General features: G+C 39.0%; 1 protein-coding gene across 1 annotated transcript in view; it reads right to left on the bottom strand.

The window, feature by feature from the left end:
- EP300 (E1A binding protein p300) overlaps window positions 1–19,789 on the bottom strand; it is an 88,912-nt gene that overhangs the window by 61,930 nt on the left and 7,193 nt on the right. The window contains exon 2 of the mRNA XM_070756061.1: window positions 18,841–19,499. Within this exon, the coding sequence (XP_070612162.1) occupies window positions 18,841–19,499 (659 nt within the window). The remainder of the gene's footprint in view (window positions 1–18,840; window positions 19,500–19,789) is intronic.

Consider the following 19,789-nt stretch of genomic DNA (forward strand, 5'->3'; position numbering starts at 1 on the left):
TTCTGGATATTGTTGAAGAGTCATTTCTGTGATCTGAAGTTTTGTGTTAAGGTTGTTAAGTTTATCTTTTTTTGTTTTCTAAAGTTTGCTAGATAAGAAATATTTATACCACAGATGTAGGTTTTCGCTGTATCCCAGACAATCTGTGGGGATGTATCTCCGTTGCCACTGATCTTAAATAAAATTGGTAATTCATGTTCTGTACGGTTTTTGAATTGTTTTTCATTTATGATGGACTGGTTCATAGTCCATCTTTGCCGTATTATGGTATTCGAATTTTTAAGAGTTAGAAGTATGGGGTTGTGGTATGCCCAGGAACCAGGTAAGATCTGTATATTTATTGTTTGATTTATAATGTGGGAATTAGACCAAGCCATATCGATACGTGACCAAGACTTGCGTGGATATGAAAAGAAAGTGAATTGTGTCTTTTCTGGATGATGTGTTCTCCATATGTCTTTTATTGCATATTCATAAACTAGGTCATCAAATGTAGTTGGAAATATTTTTCTTAAGTAGTGTTGTTTATTGCTCTTGTAGTCTTTTATTTTATCTTGCACAGCATTGAAATCGCCTATAATAATGAAGTTAGATAGATTCATTTCCAATATTTTTTCATGTAGTTTTGTAAAAAAAATGTAGATTGTTTAATAGAAGGTGCATATATTCCTATTATTATTATTTGTTCTTTCCCGATGATCTAGACCATTAATATTTGACCGTTGGAATCATTGTAAATGAGTTTTCATGTATATTGGGGTTTAATATACATAGTGATTCCTCTTCTTTTAACTGGTGCTGAGGAGGTAAACAATTCGCCAAGGCTCGGAAGAAGTAGCATCATGTCGTCTTTTTTGGCAATGTGGATTTCTTGTAGACATGTTACATGAAAATTGTGATTTAATAGTTTGTGGGGGGGAAATTCTCTTTCTGTCTGAATTTAATCCATTTATATTGGTTGAAAATATCGTAGTGCCATTTTCATGAATAGGTATAGATGTGTTGTTGTGGTTTTTATTTCCTTGCTTCAGCCTTTGCTCTTGTGATCGCCCCCTGTATTTCATGGTTGTCTCGTATTTGTCTCGAATCACCTTCGTGGGCTTGTCTCGAATCGCCATCTTTATCAGAGGGGTTATCAACTGAGCTTAGCTCTTCTGTGCTCGTTTTGTCTTTACTGTCTGGTTCTTTCATAAATCGGTCTTCGAGGGGTTTTAACAATTCCTCATAGAACTCTTTTGCATCTTCTGGGCTGTTGAGTATGTATTTCTTATCAAATAAGGTCACCAGCATTCCTTCAGGCATCAATCATCTAAACATAACTTTGTTTTTATTTAGTTTGGTTTTTTCCAAATATTGATATGGTTTGCGTTTTTCTCTCATGCGTCTGGGAATCTGCCGAAGCACAGTAATCTCTTTTCCCCTATAGGAAATTACATTTTCTTTCGATGCTCTATTAATTTCATCTCAGATGTTTCTTTTAGTGAATCTAATGTGGACCTCTCTCGGCAACTTGTGGCGTCTTGCAAACGAGGTTGAGATTCGGTAAATTTCATCCATTTGTTCCATCATTTCTTGTGTTGTTTTCCCTGTTATTTTCCCCCAAATTTCAGCCATAGTTTGAAGGAGGTCTTGGTCGTCTGATTCTGTTACATTTTGAAATCGGAGGAAGAAAGGCAATTTTTCCAATTCCAAATTCATGACTGCTGCCTCGAGATTTTTATTAATATATTCCGTTCTTGCTTCTGCAAATTGCAGACATGTCTCCATTCGTTCATTGATCTTCTCTATTTTTAAATTTTTTTGGTCATTATTCATCAAGATTCCATGGACATTTTCCATTTTGTCATCCATCTTTTCCATTCGTTCAATTATTTTTACACACCAAATCTGTAAAACGTACTTTAAAATTTCTAGTGTGATAGATTAAGGACCTCTTTAGCATTTTTTAAAATCATCCTTGATATTAAAGAGATAGACTGCTGTTACAGATGCAGTAGAAAGATTACAAGGAATCAATTCACCACATGAAAGAGGGCAGGTGCAGCAACAGATGCTATTGAGTGGCAAGTATAATTGCACTATTACAATACAAATTAATTATTCTCCAAATCTCCAAAATAAAGCAGTCATGTTATCCAATATTTCATCACACATTATGATAGGTTCTGCATAGTAGACAATTTGCAAATTTACTTTTGAGATTTCATTTTGTTTAAAAAATTTCTAGAAAGAGAGCATTCCCTACAGTTGTACTGCATTTTGCAGATTATTGATATCCCTCCCAAAGAAGAGTTTAAATTCAGGAGTGATTTACTAATCTACTACCTCAGAAGAACAGATAGGACCTGGAAGTATGTTGGAAGTAAAATATTCAACTGTAATTACAGCAATGGCATGACTACCACTGGTGAAAAGATTTAAATGCAATTTAAACAACAAAGTAGAATTCAAATGTTTCAGAAAGCAGGCAACTACATTGTTACATGATTCTTAAAACATTGAAATGTAGAAAACGTATGGATTGCGGACTTCTCTATTTTTTAATATTAATATTACAATCATATGAAACATGATTGTAATATTAAAATCTTACTTCCTTCATCATTCCATTGTAATCAAATTGAAAAAAAGAATTCCAAGACAGCAAAAAGAGAGAACAATTTGTACAAATGCACTTTATGAACACTTCTCAAGGATGCACATAATATATAACTTGTTGCCTGATTACAAGATTAACCATAATTGCTTCCCTTTTGTGAAGATCAAATTATATGTTTGCTTCACAACTGTAACCATATTTGTTCAGGCTTAACTGCATGTTAATACTACGTTAATAAGTCTTTTTCTATCACTTCCAAAACCCCTTGAAAGTCTGTTAGTCAAAAATAGAGCAGCCTGCTTAGTATCTTGTCAGGGGCAGCATATTTAAACCTGTGTTATGGACCCTGCACTAACTTCCTAATACTATTTAGTCATATTATTATTATTATTATTATTATTATTATTATTATTATTTAGATTTGTATGCCGCCCCTCTCCGCAGACCTAGCAGCATTATGATTTGATATTCAGGCCAGCATTCACCCACTAGAATTGGCCCAGCATAATTCAACCTTGGTGGGAGAAAGCAGTTAATAGCTTCCCACTTTTACTAGTCTGGGAGGCTATGGGACGCTTTTTGTAGTATTCCCAGTCCATTGGAATTGTTTTCTGCTGAACTTAAATTAGCTCCAATTTTTGCCTGTCTTCTGAAAGGCAGAAGCAACTGAAAATAGATCTTCCAGATATTTTTCAATTTCTCAGTCAACATGCACCCTTAAGATTCCTTGGAAATCTTCCATCTCAGCACCAATTTGCTCAGTCCCCTTGACTACTACCAGCAATGACAATTACGGTATGTTTTACTTTTAAAAATATAAGCAAGGCTGTGTACTTTTCAACTTAAGAAAAAAGTTCCACTTAATACAACTAAATAAAAGCATTAATTGAAGTTTTGTGTATGGTTTAAATAGTAAAGTATGAAACACAAGAGGCTCACATATTCCAAGTCAAAATACTGGTCCAATACTTATTACTGTCCATAGTTTAACTGTGATGTTATAAATCACACTGCTGCTTTCCATTGCCTATTTTATTTCAAAAAAATGCCTCTGAGCCTCAGAGCTAGGCTGAAACTATAAAAATGGCATGCAGCTGAGGATAGCTTTCTGTTTTGAATCATGTTCAGCCATCTCAGAAACCAAAGAATGCATAAGTTAGAGATAGTACATCAAGGAAGTGGCAGGAAAAATCCTAAAACAGAAAGTACCAAGGAGTAACTCGAGCGTTTGTGATTTCGCGTTTCTTCCTCTGTATGCACGTATCTGCAATTTTCTGTGCATCACATATTATACTTTTTCAGTTTGTCTTTTGTGTAACTGCTATTTGTGCTGGAATCGAGTTGAGTCCAAATGTTGCCATTTGGACTCACTCTGCCCCAACTTTTATAGAGTTCTTTGGGCAAGTTTTTCCATTTCATCACTTTGTTACCTACTGATCCCTCAGGACCCTTCAGAATTTTTATTTCATTCAAATTCAGTAACATCCAAAAAAAAGTTTAGTTTCTCACAGAATGACAACTTGCTGAATGGTAAATAAACTAAATAATAAAGTAGAAGCTGAATCTAAGAAATAGTTAATGATTCAAGAAGTATTAATTTTACATATAACTTTATAGCATAAGGCATTTAACCCTGCTGTTCTGTTCGAGTCTGCGCAACACGAAACCGAAGTATGAGACCCTGTAAAAAAATTTCCCTGCATTTCTGAAACTTGAAATTTCATGACTTTTCGTAATTTCAGGGGTTCTCTCTATGAGAATTTTTTGGGGGGAGTGGGGGTTTAGTTTTTGCTGGACAAAAAAAGTCACACTTGTACTGTTTACGAGTCTGTGTGACTCGCACCAAAAATTCTTTATTTTAAGTGCTTATATTTGGTCAATTTGAAAACTTATTTCCCTTGTAAACTAGGTTGAACATTTCTGCACACAATGAAATGAAAATTGAAATTAAAAAATACTGCTTATTGGTTTATTTTGTTCATAAAAGCCTGCCCGACCCCTTTTTGTGAATTTATTTTCAATTTATAGATAGTTTAGCCTGCAAAATGTGTACACTTTTACTAAATTTGGTGTGGGATTACTAGTTCAAACATTCCTGATCATAAGAAAAATAGAAATGAACTGAAAAAAATGATGCTTATTTGTTTATTTTGGTAACAAAAGGGCCACCCCCCCTTGTCCTTACTGTGTGCCATTAATTTCACTTTTTATATAGATTTGGCTAGAAATATTGGGAATATCCTTTTGAAAAGCAAGGACAAGATAGCCAGACAACTAATTTTATGAAAGAAATCCATTTTACTAAAAAAAAGTATGTAATTTTGAAATTAACAGCATAATTTTTATATAAATTGAAATAATTGAACACAGGAGGGGGAACTTTTATGTGCAAAATAAACAAATAAACATCAATGTTTTCAATTCAATTTTCATTTCATTATGTTCAGAAATGTTCAAACTGGTAATTCAATGCCAAAGTTATTGAAAATATTTGGAATTAGGGGCCTAGAAAAATTTATAAAGTGACATGCTTGAAAAAACGGGGGGGGGGGCCTTTTATGAGCAAAATAAACAAATAAGCATCATTTTTTCAGTTCAATTGTCATATCATTATGTTCAGAAATGTTCAAATTAGTAATTCCATACCAAATGTAGTAAAATTGTATGTTGTGTGCAGGTAAAACTATCTATAAATTGAAAAAAATTCAGAAGAAGGGGACGGGGCAGGCTTTTATGAGCAAAATAAACCAATAAGCATAATTTTTTTTATTTCAATTTTTACTTCATTGTGTGCATATATGTTCAACCTAGTTTCCAAGGGAAAGAAGTTTTCAAATTGACCAAATGTAAGCACTTAAAATAAAGAATTTTCGGTGCAAGTCACAGAGACACATAAACAGTACAAGTGTATAGTGGTTTTGAACAGAGCAACAGGGTTAAAACTGTTTATAAACTCTTTTTATAATAAACTACATTAGATAGTCAAGCATGCTAACACAGATAACTTTGAAGGGTGTAACAGTTTTAGAGATTTAAAGTTAAGATTAATTCAACATGTGTCCATTTACTTTACTGATTACAGGCTATTCCAATCAAAATATTCTTTTGAGTGGCATACAATTCCCCAATCTATGAATTAAAATTAGAATTAAAATAAAATAATCAAAGATTAAAATCAAGTTCATATCTTACAAAACATCAATTTATATTGGGAATCAATAGTCATCAAACACAATTAAAAATAAATACTTGTCCAGAGAGAAAGAGAATCATAGTAAACCTGTGTCTAATGTGTAGCCAAGTCTTTACTGACATTTTGAATGGATAAATGGCTGGACTACAGCATTCCACAGGATGGAGACAACTGAAAAGATATGTTTCAGGCCCCTTTAACTGGCAGTCTCTGAGAGAATACATAAAGAATCCTACTAGATCTTACCAAGTAGCAAGATGTTTCTGAGAGAAGGCAATCTAATAGACAACTAGTAATCAGCACTTGACTTGCACCTAGAAGTCAACAGCAGCTAATGCAGCACTTCAGGAAGTGTTATAGGGGCACCGAATAACTACTGCATTCTTAACCAGCTATAGTCTCCAAGTGCTTTTCATGGTCCTCCCACATAAAGCATATTGGAGCAGCCCATCAAAAAGTGGCTAATGTATTAATGACAGTAAGTAAAGTTTCATATTTTTAAAAAAATGTTGTGAGTGGCATTATTTTGGTGACAATCCGGGGTGCTGAAGACAGACCGAACGGCAGGGCTCTGTACTGATAATGCTATTCCACATAGTAGAACTGGAGGAGCCAATGGTGGGACAGTAGAACAAGTATGTGGAGGTATGCCTCCATCAGATCTATAGATGTTAAGAAGTCGCCCTCCCGGATGCTCTCCAGGGTGGACGGGAGAAAATGCATCCTAAACTTCTTGTAGATCAAATGGTCATTTAACCATTTTAGGTCCAGAATTGCTCTCCACACCCTGAGGTCTTTGGGACTATGAATCGGATGAAGTAGAATCCTTGGCCTTTGTTGGTCTACCAGAACCAGCAGGATAGTCTGAATGTCTACTAGGTGTTGAATTGCAGCCTCCGTGAGATCCCTTTTTGTGTTGTTTCTTGGTATGAGACAACATACAAAGATTCTTAGGGGTATGGAGAGAAATTTGAATGTGTGTCCTAGTCTCACTGTGTTCAGGACCCAGGTGGCTGTCATGGTTGCCTCCCATTGATTTGCGAATAGCCTTAGGCAGCCACCAATGGGAGGGTTGGACCTGGGGTCACTTGTAGCAATGGAAGGGCCGACCTCCAGAGCCATGAAATGGTCTCTTGTCCTGGAATTGTTGTCTTTATCCCAAAATCCGATTCTATCCGTCTGGCGATTAGTTCTGTGGGGATACATCCTCTGGGAGTAGCCCAATCCTGTTTCTGTTGCCTGACAGGAAGGCCTGTGAAAATAAGGCAAGGGGCATTGTTCAATTTGCCTGTATAGGGAAGCCAGGATCTTTCTCCTATTCTTGGTTTCCACCAAGATGGGCTCCATGGCTTCTCCAAACAGCTTGCCCCCCTTGAAGGTCCATTTGTACTGATGCATCTGCCTGCCAGTGACAAGACCACAGCAGACGGTGGGCCGTTATGATGATGCAATGGTTCTGGAAGCAAACCTGGCTGATCTAGGATGGCATTAGCCGAAATTTCCATTGCCGCTTTTTATCCTCTGTTTTCAGAACATCTGCCGTGTCTTGAGACAGGAGAGTAGAGGACATTAAGGCTGCCAAAGGCCTGTCTACCATTGGCAATTGTAGCTCCTCAATTCTGGAGCTACATTACAAAATCTCTTGTCATTCCCACATGGGTTGGCAAAGGTTCTTGGGTAAACTCACTGCCTTAGGACCACATCCTGGAACAATTGTGGTGAATGGATCTCCTCACTCTCTGCTATTGGCTCTGTAAAGAGGAGGTCATTTGGATCTGGTAAGCCCAATGCTGGCTCTGATGTACTTGGCTCAGCTCAGGGCTGAGGGGCTGTGGATTTAAAAAGGGCTTGGGATTTTTAAAGGGCTGGGGGGGGGAGTCAGGGACTAACCCATCATCCTCTAGGAGTATTAGCTTCTCTCTGGTCTTCCTCTCCTGAAAGCCAAGCCTTACTCTGTAGGGATGAAGTGGGAGAGTGAGGTTCCCTAAGGTTCGCTAAGTCTTCATGAACCTGAGATGTCAGGTGTTGACTATTTATTTATTATTTATTTATTAATTGGATTTCTATGCCGACCCTCTCTGAAGACTCGACTATGCTCAAAGGATGAGTCTGATAACACAGAATCAGACTGGTTTCCTTGTAGCAATACTGCGACAATCTCCTGAGTTATGGAGATAAGGAGTTTCATTTGCTCAGAAATCTCCAGACCTTGGTTTCCCCCCCCCCCCCCGGGTGGAGCCCTGCTATTGTGGGGGTAAATGTTGCCTCTGGGGCCGACTGCCTGTTTTAAAATAGGCTCCCAATGACTCTCTGCTTGTAGTCTGTTTGATTGGTGCAAAGGAATCCTTCTTGCTGCCTTTGATATAAGGTAGCTGTGTAGATTGTTCTCTGGCATCCTCTGGTGACAGAGTATGGGAGCTCAAAGTCTCTTGTGTCCTGATTGGATCAGGTAACAAATGAGAAGTGATGGAATATCCTGTAGGAAGATTCTTCTGTTTCTGTCACTCAGCTGCCTCTCAGCCTTGGAGATTTCTTTCTCCAGAGATCTCTTTCTCTCTCTTTTTGGTGTCTCTGGGGATCTCTTTCCTCAGCCTTAGAGGCTCTTCTGGGATGCAAGGCTTTTGCCCTTATATGGGCAGCCACTCTTCTACTGTCCGCTCTTGATGCTGGGGGACCTTTCTGTTTAATATGGGGCTGTACTGGGGGTCCTTCTCTTTCCCATTCATGTGAACCACCGCCTAATTCTCTGAAGCAGCAGTTTTCTCCATTCTTTGTTTCTCCTGCTATATTGGAGGCCTTCTTGTCCCCTGCTCAGAAGGCGCCAGGGCGTCTGCCGCTGAAAAGCATGCAAAAGGTCGGCTCTGTTTGAATGAACCAGAAAGGGGGCATTGGTTTTACCTGTTACACCTTTTCTCATTGGGTGGAGCCAGCATTCAGGATGGGTTGTTCTCATCCACTTAGAATGAGTCTGTCTTTTTTTGCCAGGATCCGCCCAGCTAAGACCTAGCTTTGAAGAATACGAAGACTAGACTTAACATGGCAAAGCTCAGGTAATGTCCAGTAACTGTAGGCTCACACCCAATCAGCAAGTGCTGATTATCCAAACCCTCAATCCAAAGGAAAGTCCATACTAGAAGTCATCCAAACCAGGCTGTCCATGAGCGGGACTGAATGCTGGCTCTACTCTGTGAGACGAGGTGTATATCAGGTAAAACCAATAGCCTTTCTACATCGTGGATGGAGCCAGCATTCAAGATGGGACATACCAAAGACATATTGTCCCCCTCGAGTGGAAACAGTATAATACCATCTAGGACACCTCCTCGACCACCCTCTGCAACACCCTTTGATCGAAGGCAGCATCTGCTGATACATACATGTCAATCTTGTAATGACAGATAAATTGAGAGGGTGAAACCAGATGGCCACTGGACACACTTTCTCCGAGGATGTCTGAGTGGCCCAAGCTGCGGAGGTGACAGTACTGAACGCCGAGTATGCTGTGATCCCTGCAGGTCAAGGTAGGGAAGATAGCTTGTACACCTTGGCAATAGTGGCTTGAATCCAACAGCCAATGGTCACAGGAGATGCAGGTGGAAAGCCACCAGAAGAGCCTCCTTCTTACGGAAAGGACAGATTTTTCTATGCATATCCGGAGAGCTCTCTTCAGGTCCAGAGAGTGCCAAAGTCTTTCTGATGGGTGTGTTGGGTGCAGGCAGAAAGAGGGCAGGACAAGTTTCTGTGCCTGATGAAAGGAAGAATTTACTTTTGGAATAAAAAATGGGTCTAACTGGAGGACTACCCACTCCAGGTGGAACACACAGAGGTCTTTCCTAACAGACAGTGCTGACAGCTGAGATTCTGCGTGAAGACGTAATTGCGACCAGAACGGCAGGTTTATAAGGCAGATGTCGAAATGAAGTTCAGCAGTACATAAGGTAGATCCGTGAGCGATTTCAAAACCTTGGGAAGGTCCCAAGTCGGATATCGGTGAATCACCAGAGGGCACAGGTTTGAAGCCCCACTTAAAAATCAATGAACCATGGGAAACTGCATGGTCCATCATGGACCGACTGAGCCAATCTATGTGGGTGTGGGAAACCCCAGAGACATGGTCCAACAGTGATAGAAAGTGTTGCTCCACCCACAGTCCCAGTCTCATCACCTCTTTCATAAGCGTTCTGGAGCGAGTGCCTCCTTGCCATAAGCCTTAGTCACAATGTTGTCCGTTAGCACCAGGGCATGGGTACCGGACACATGGCGTTGGAAATGATGGAGCGTCAACAACACCATTCAAAGTTCCAGCCAATTGATCAAGCATTTGGCCTCCACCTCCGATCACTGACTCTGCACGATCTGACACAGGGAGTGGCCCCCCGATCAGAGAAACTGGTGTCTGTGGTGATGACTATCATTTGAGGTTCCCTGAAGAGGCAGCCTTTGGAAATAGCTGATTACCACCAGGTTAGGGTGCGACGTACTGCCGAAGGAACCAGGACCATATGTAGTGAAGTACTGCAGCATACCTTCTTGAATAGTAAAAGGAATCACTGAAGTTCCCTAGAGTGGTCACACCCAAGGTATTATAGAGCTGCATGAGATTTTTCCTTAGGAGAATGGACAAGAGTGCCAGAGGGACCCTGCATTCCTGTTGGATTTGAGATGCAAGTCCCCTAATGTTATCCCGCCTCTCCTGGGAAAGAGAGACCCTACACTCTAGGAAATTAATAATGGTTCCCAAATGGAGAATAGAAGGGGAAGGGGGGAAAGTGGCTCTTGTCCAAATTGATGGAGAACCTGTGATGTCACAGAGTGAGATTGGTTACCTATGGATGATGCCAGCACAAGGTCTTTAGATGGCGCATGCATCAAGATATCATCCAGGTAACACTGGACATGCATGGACAAGGACCTGAGGTGAGCCGCTAGGGCTGTCAGAATCTTGGTGGAGGCAGATGACAGCCCAAAGGGTTGTCCTATTCTGGAAATGCCTACCTGCATAGCATGTCTGAATGTAAAGCAGGTGTGTATTGCCTCATCCATTAGAGCCTTTTTTTTAGGGCACTCTGGAGATTGGGCAATGGACAAAAACCTTGGAGGAAGGGAAAGAAACTCTATCTAAAGAGAGACCAAAACAGTTTGTCTCCTATACCCAGAGGTCATGGGTGGTCTCTTCCCAAACTGAGAAAAATCAGGCAAGACAACCCCCTATGGGGGTGCCATGCCACTCACCATTTGGTCTGGACGAAGGGACAGCTTCCTGTACCACCCCGGAATTGGTGCTTAAATTGTCTCTCCCTCCCAGATCTATTGTGAGGCTGGTGCTGCCTAGATCTGAACTGGAGCCCCAGGGGAAACTGGAGCCCTGGTTGGCTGGCTGAAAGGGCCATCAGTTAATATGGGGCCTGAAGAGAGTTGCCCTTCCTGAAAAGGGAGGGAAGGACCTTCTTCCTGTTGTGTGACTCAACCAGAATAGGTTCTGGGGACTCCCCAAATAGATTCTGACCGTTTATTAGGCCTGAGGCCAGATGCCACTTATGGCAGGTATCCACGGCCCACTGGCAGAACCAGTGCATGCATCTGGTTGCCATTGCCTTAGAGGCAAAGTGGGAAACATGCAGAGTAGCATCCACCAGGAACTGAGTAGCCGCTTTATTCAAGCTCTGCATGGCCCTCAGGTTCAAGGAGCGGGATGTGGTCTTGTATCTGATGCAGCCAGATGAGTGATGCTCTGCCAAAGGAGAACACAGGAGAGACTCCTACTACCCATCTGGCTGCCTGGTGAGTTTTCATCAGGACCTGTTCTGTTCTTCTGTTCTCCGGTTTCAGTAATTCTTCCCAATCCCCTGGCATGGTAGTAGGAGAATGTAAAGCCAAAACTGGAGCATCAGCCGATAGGACAGTTAGTAGGTCCGAAGCCACATTGGAAAATGTTCAATCCATTGAGCACGGAATGAGACCCGACACCGGAGCCGACCACCTTCTCCGAACAGTGTCTATAAAACAGTTGAGGAACAGGAATGAAGTCTATCTCCAGTGTCACCTCTCAAAACAGTGGGTCAGGATGAGCCTCTTGGGATGTGGTCACCTCTGAAGAGGGAACATCAAGTCCTGCTGCAGCTCGAGCCTTAAATAGAAGGTATTTTAAAAGGCTGGGTGGGAAGAGGTCAGAGGAGACAGGCTGCTCTGGAGGCATTTCCTCATCTTCCAAAAGCTCAAAGCTCCACTCTTTTCTTCCTTCAGCCAACAATCTTGGCTGCCAGCGTCTGAGACGTCAGGCAAGCGATCCAAACTGCCTAATCACATGCTAGAACCCAGAGGGACTGCGGGCCTCAAGACCTCAGTTGCGCCGCCGGGATTCAGTGGGTCCCAGCAGGGAGGATACCAGAGAAGGCTGCGCATTCAGAGCTTTTGTGGCTGCCAAGGCGGAGGGACAGAGCTCTGCTGGTGTCTGGAGAATGACAGATCCCGCGCATTTGGAGCTTCTGCAACTGCTGAGATGGGGGTGGCAGAGAGCTTAGCTGGGAAATGACAGCTCCCAGGAGGGAGGAGCCCAGGCCACGGGGTCATTTGCACAGGTAGCCCACCAGAACCCTGCCTTCACTGGCTCCTTGTCCACTGGTGCTCTGGACAACCTGGGGATGCGCAAGAAGCCGGGTGGGGCAGCGAGAGAGGGAAGCCCAGGTTACCTTGCTCTGCTCCCTTAGGAAGTGGCCGCTGGGATTCCCTTTCTACGTCTTTTGGCACATGTGCCTGTTGCTCGTCTTCACGCTCACGAGTGCCGGAAACCAAACCAGCTAGCCAGTGCATATGTGTACTCTGGAAACCGGAAGATCGTTTCCATTGAAGCACGCATGTTCTTCCAATTTCTGGTGCACCTGTGCGTATGAAAACCAGCTGGCTGGAGCAGCGGAATCCGGAAGAGCAAAGAGTGACGGCTCTGAGTACCACTTCCAGCATGTTGCCATAGGTTCACCATCATGGAACTATGGTTTATCTGGTGCAAAGTGCACTGGGGGAATCTGCCAAGCAAAAGACTACCATCCTTTAGTCAGAAACATGCTAACAAGTTTACATTTTGGCAGTATTGTGAAGACAAAAAATAATGCACTACTAATTATTGCATTAATTAATCCATTCTCCTTTAAAAGCGGCCTTCAAGGGATAGTGCTTTTTTCACCCGTGAAATGTTTATTTCCTGATTCATTAATATACTGTAATATAGTTTCCCAATGATATTTAGTAAACTCTTACTGAACTATTACTGATGAGATGAAACTTTGTAACCATCCTCATTTCCCTTACTTCCAACTGAAAATTTACATCTAATTGTCAAATGTTAAGTTCTTTGCAAAAGGCCTGTCCAATTCAATCAAATGTAATTTGCAACCATTTCCAAAACATAGCCTAGCCACCATAAACAGAGAAGGCATCACAGCAGAAATAAAAGTCATTTTTGGACCATTCCCATATAATATTTCAGCAGTCTTACACAGGCTTGCCTTTAGTTTCTTACAGGACATTTTTTGACATATAGCTCCGGAATAAATGCAATGCTTAATTTTCCATATCAATCAAATGGCAAGATGCTACCACCTGTCAAATCCTTTTAAAGTGGCTAATCTAAAATAATTTCTGGCAACTATATGCTCATACAGTTTCCTTAGAATTATTATCAAAAAGATTTGAATTTTTTTTTTTTGGCCCAGACTAGCCAATACCTTGGAACTAAATTGAATACTTAATTTGCCCAAGTATAATTATATGTACAATTGTGTCAAATTCATCCAAGTATAGTGACACTTTCTTAACTTAGTTTCTCTCACAAATAACTGACCGAATTTTTCAAACTAATAAGATGTACTCAAATTTAGAAGAAGACAACAACAACAACAAAGTTTTTTTGCTTCCATGTGTCCCATTTTGGGGCGTCTTTTCCAGCTTTTTTTTCCAGCCCATTTTCGAGGCTTTTTTCAGCTCATCTCCCCCCCCCCCCCCAAAAAAAGGGCCAAAAAAGTCTAAAAAACAGGTCAAAAAGCTTAGAAAATGGTCTGGAAAACCCCCCAAAAATGGGCCAAAAAGAGGCCCGAAAAAGGCCGGCAGGTGGGCAGGCCTTCAGCAATATTCAGCCTATAAGACGCACAGACATTTTCAACCCCCTTTTGGGAGACAAAAAATGTGTCTTATAGTCCGAAAAACATGAGTACAAAGTAGGTAAATTCAAATACAAATGATAAAAATAGCATTAACAGCATCATGAAAGTATTAAGCAAATAACTTAAATCATGGCAAATATTCACTGGACATTGGAGTATACACAATCTTCCCCAAACTGATCTACTTATAGTGAAATAAAGATTTCACTACACTAACTAGAACCATTCAAGGGCTTCAGTATCAGTTAAGCTCATAATTCCATCATAAACAAATTCTACAATATCCCTAACTTTGTTATCTAAAACAAAAAATAATTTTCTTTCTTCAAGATTCACACATGATCCAGGATAGTTTTTTACACAATGCCATTTTTCATGGTACCTTCGTCTGAATTTCTCTTAGTCTGAATTTCAACTCTTAATCTGAAATTTATCTTATGCCATTTTTTTCAGAATCCATACACTGTTCAGTTGTTTAGTCGCTTTTCATTCTCTGAGAAGCAGAAACTTTATATAAGAATAGCCAAGTGGCCTGGGGTGGAGATGGGGGGCAGTTTAATCATATAGCCACTTCCAGCAACTATAAAGTGGTATGCATTATATTATTCTTATAAAATAAAGTCTATAAGGATGCTAGGTTCTCATGAATTAGATTCTTATTCATACATTAATTAGACAATGAGATTTATGTAACTGATAGAATACTGATTATTTGTTCAAAAGTACCTTTGATAATGCACATTAAGACACTGTCACAAATGTTAGCCAAAATCCCAATTTAAGTAAATAATAAGATAATTCAGAAACTATCAAAACTGAGTAAATACTGTGTTTTTCGGAGTATAAGACACACCAAAATATAAGACGCACCTAGATTTTAGAGGTGGAAAATAAGGAAAAAAGTATTCTGAACCAAATGATGTAGTAATATATTATTTAACAAAATTCCAATGTAGCAGAATACTTTTTACAAACATGTATACTTTTTATAATCATGTACACTTTTTACAAACTTCCTTCGCCAGTCATGCTAGATGGACTAATTAGAAGGCAAAGCAGTCACATTTTTGCTAAAAACGGGCCGTTTATTGCCCGTTTTTCACAAAAAGTGTGTGAGCAAAGTGTCTGGGAAGCTTGCAGGGAACTGAGGGATGGCCAAAATGGCTCTGTTTTTGTGAAAAATTGATAATTTTTCGCCTCTTTTTTCCCCCCACAAGAATGGAGTGGACAAAGGGTCTGGGGAGACTGCAGAGAACTCCTAGGAACTGGGGAAAGGCAAAAATGTCTCAATTTTTGTGAAAAAAATGGGTGAAAAACGGTCCATTTTTCACAAATATTGGAGTATTTTTGCCATTCTCCAGCACCCAGGAGTTCTCTGCAGGCTTCCCAAACCCTTTGTCCAAAAATGGGGCAGAGGGGCGGGACTTTAGGACAGCAAAAATGGCTGTATTCACTATATAAGATGCACTGACATGTCCACCCTCTTTTGGGGAGGAGGTATGTCTTATACTCCGAAAAATACGGTAATACAAATTTTGCTGACATATTTGAGAAATAACTTTATTAAATAAATCCTCCAAATTAACCTGTGACAAATTACATCCATATCATCATTTATTTGAAAGCAGTGATAATTAAGGTTTTTCCCACTGCAATCTTCTAGATTTAGAAAGGCAAATTCATTTTATTAGAATATGTGATCCAAGTTACGCTGAACAAGTTAGTATTTCTGAAATTGCAGATTTGAACTATTCCATTTTGTAGCATTCTGTAGCAATTTTCTTTGCTATAAAGATAGCTAACATACTGTATCTGCAATTATTATACTTAGAAATATAAAATCAACATCTGAATAAACAAATCTTCATTACAAAATGATTTGTTTTCTTAGTTCAAAAAAAACTCGAATCATAAGGCAAATAACATTTCTCTAAGCCAGTAAACTGTATTAGTTAACACAATCTTGCAATATAATGGTTGAATTCAGAAATGTGTTTCCATATCAGAGCTATGTTCTTTAAAAGCTCTGATAGTAAAGGTAGAACGAACAAAATTTATACAATAATATTGCGTTCTCATTTAAAAATTATTGAGTTATTTTTCGTGAAAGAGCTAGGATTTGGGAAAACACCTGTGGTTATTAAAGCAATATGCTAATTATACACACACACCCAAATTTAAGCTGACTGAAATCAGAAATGTTACAATTAAATACCTACTCAAAATAAAAATGATCCCAGGATCTTTCTGGTGCTTAATAAATCAGGCTAGATTAGTACCACCTTTGAATAGAGAAAAAATTAATGTCCATCCATATCCATGTGAAACCCTATCTACTGTAATCCTTTCCCCTTGGCTAAACAGATACCATGATCACACATAATAAAATACCCTAATACATAATTTCATAGATAATGTTTTACTGAGAGAATTTAATATTATCTAAGAATTAGTGGAAATCAAGCCACCTTATAACACCTGCAAGTGTTATAACATAGATTTTAAACATTATTTCCTAAACCAACTACAGAATTTACATGTATAGAAGATATTAAGTCAGAAATCAGTTCTGGTGTAGAGCACTATATGAACCAGGCTGTGTATTATCAATGATTTTTGAGACTTTTAAAAAGTTTTAATATGTTCTGGAATATGCTAATATATTTAATAGATTTTAATACTGCTATTTTTCAGATGGCTTCAGTTAAAACACTAAAAAGCAATCTGAAAGCATTTTAAATATATAGTACTTTAAATATACCAAACATCTTAAGAATTTAAATTAGTATTTTGTTATTCTGCTAAAATGCATCCAGAAACAGCTGAATTCCACACAAAATGAGTTACTCTGCTACCACTGTTCATATTCCAGATTCTTTTTACTGCACTGTTCCTAGTATATTCTATCTGCTAGAATAGCTGTCAATAGGAGATATAAAGAATAATGAGAATTTGAAATTATCTTCCTGTTCAACTAAGTTATATACTTAGAACTTATTCCAATACAGCTACATAAGCACTTAGCACTTAGACATATATACCGCTTCACAGTGCTTACAGCCCTCTCTAAGCAGTTTGCAGAGTTGGCATATTGCCCCCAACAATCTGGGTCCTCATTTTACCAACCTCAGAAGGATGGAAGGCTGAGTCAACCTTGAGCCTGGTGAGATTCGATCTGCTAAACTGCTCAGTCGTGATCAGCAGAAGTAGCACAAGACCATCATTTTGTTATGTAATGATTAGGTAATAGAAAAGGCAAAATAATCTAATAACAGGTACTTGAGGGAATAGCGCTACAATGGCAACTAAAGTGCTTATTGTACAAATTTTCAGAAATCAGTAGTCACTGATCCATGTTGCTCTATTTAGACTCTGCCCCTCAGCTGCTGCTTTGTGCAGGGAACTACACTGACTTCCTAGTGCTCCAATTCAGCATTATCAACAATCTCCCACACAATCATACTTGGACAAGTATGCAAGGATTTGGCTTGGATGCAATTTCAAATCTTACTTCAGAAAAATGATTGGAAAAATCTGGTAATTTATTAATTTACAATACCAATTTCCTAAAGCATGTTTCTTTATAAAGCAAGGTATTATTAGGTTTATCAAGTTTCTAGAAAAATATACACAATGGACATACTAGATTACAGATAGTCCTTGCTTAACAACATATTTATTTAGCAAATCTTCAATGTTTTGAAAGTTCTGAAAAAAGTGACGTACACATTTAAGATCATTTTTGCGGTCACATGATTGCAATTCAGATGTTTGATAACCATTGTGCATTTACAATGATCACATGACCACATTTGCAACCATCCCAGAGGGCTTCTGTAACGCAAAGTCAATGGAGAATCCCAGGAAGTCGCATTTTGGTCATGTGATATCTTTATTAACAATCATTTGCTTAATGACCAGTCACATGGTATTCCCATTCCCAATTAAGAGTGGTAAGCTAGCGTTATCAATATACATTTTATTCAATATTTGTCTGTTCTTCCTCTGATTTCACTAATGAAAAAATGAGCATGTCAAATTACTAAACCACAGTTAATTTTAATCATGGTTCATTGAATATACCACGTTAGAATTGAAAAATCAAAATTAAACATATCATTATGCTTTAGCATAAGCTCATCCTGCATTTCATCAAAGAGACAGAGGACAATATAATATGCTTTATATCAAAGTTATATGATGTGTAAACTCAGCCACTTTGATTTGGAATCTGGTTTCTATATTAATAACCAATCTCTATGGCTGATCCATCAAACTAGATTCAAATAATTTCTGACTTAACAAGTTTCAACTCAATCATTTTATTGCTTATTTTCTATTAACAGTTTATTCAATTAATCTATAAGTTCATATTTCACCACAGCCATTTCTAGTTACTAGAAATAGTTCATGAATGTTCCCACAAGAATTGTATAAGTAGTGTATGAAAGCTATCATTCACATGAGAAGTGGTCAGAAAAATAATTAAAAAAAATATTTTTTCTGACCACTTTTCAACAAAGAAATACAGTATACACTCCTTGAAATAGTGGCATGCAAAATGTTTTGAATTTGAACTAATTTGGATTCAAAATGCCATTTCAAATTCAAAATTGCTGTTTTGTTTCAAAACACATTCAAAATGATTGAAAACTTCATTTTAATCTGCAAAATAAATACTTTGCATTCAATGCAATCATTTGAATCTTGAAAAGAAGCATTTCAAATTTATGTTATTTTGCAGCGACAATGTTCGTGTTATATGTATTATGCATTTTAACTGCAAACATGTTGGAAGCATCTGGGAAGGCACCCCAAAACATCCCTAAAGGGATAGCACTTTTAAACTGTATTTTTCATCGTCAATATTCAAAATAAAATCTTTGACATACCTTGTTCATTGCTCCAGGCTGTGGACCTCTCAGGCCTGTCTGCCCTCCCATTTGAGGAGAACCTTGCTGTAATGTCTCAGCAATTAGAGTACCAGCATTTCCCATTCCTGGGTTTGGATAGGACATATTGGAACGTCCTCTTCCAGCTCCAATTGAACCGTTCATAACTTGTCCTTGCATCATTCCTTGCCCATTTCCTGCAGACAACATACCAGGATTCATGCCAGCATTTATTCCTGCATTCATTCCCATTCCAGGCTGATTTACTGGACTATTTACTGTTGGCATCATTCCTGCAGTGGACTGACTTGATGGACCTTGATTTGGCCCACCTGTACCCATCCCCATATTCGGAGATGTCAGTGCGGCCTGTGCCATGGGACTTTTGACCATGCTGTTTAAGATTCCCATTCCAGGATTGTTCTGTTGTGGCTGACTGGCCATATTCTGTGGTGGCCCAGCAACTCCCATATTAAGGTTTGGCGAGCTGCCAGCTCGTAGCAGTTCTGACAACTGTTTGTGTTTAGAAGCAGCATCTTGTGCCATACCAAGGCTAGTCTGCAGTTGATTAATATCACCACCATTAGTAAGTCCAAGTTCGGTAGAGCTGATAAGTTCATCTGGTAAGTCATGCTCCAAATCAAAGAGAGATCCAAAATCTGTAGAGAAAAGAAAAAAAAGATTTAGAGCACTTCAGCAAACATTTCAGCTGAATGGTTTTTCTTCAGTAGTGACAGAATAGCTATTTATCTAATTTGCTTTAGACTAACTTTTTAAATAGAATGTCACCTCAACAATCCTCTCAAATTTCCTTAAATATCTTTTAATATACCCAGTTCAGCTGTGCAACACTATCAATTAACTCACATTGGTTCCAGGTTTACAAGCTTTTAAATATATCTCAAATGTTAAATGTGACATCTTACAGTTGCTCTTAACCCAAGTTCTT

This window comes from Erythrolamprus reginae, chromosome 6, assembly GCF_031021105.1.
Source record: "Erythrolamprus reginae isolate rEryReg1 chromosome 6, rEryReg1.hap1, whole genome shotgun sequence".
NCBI classification, from domain to species: domain Eukaryota; kingdom Metazoa; phylum Chordata; class Lepidosauria; order Squamata; family Dipsadidae; genus Erythrolamprus; species Erythrolamprus reginae.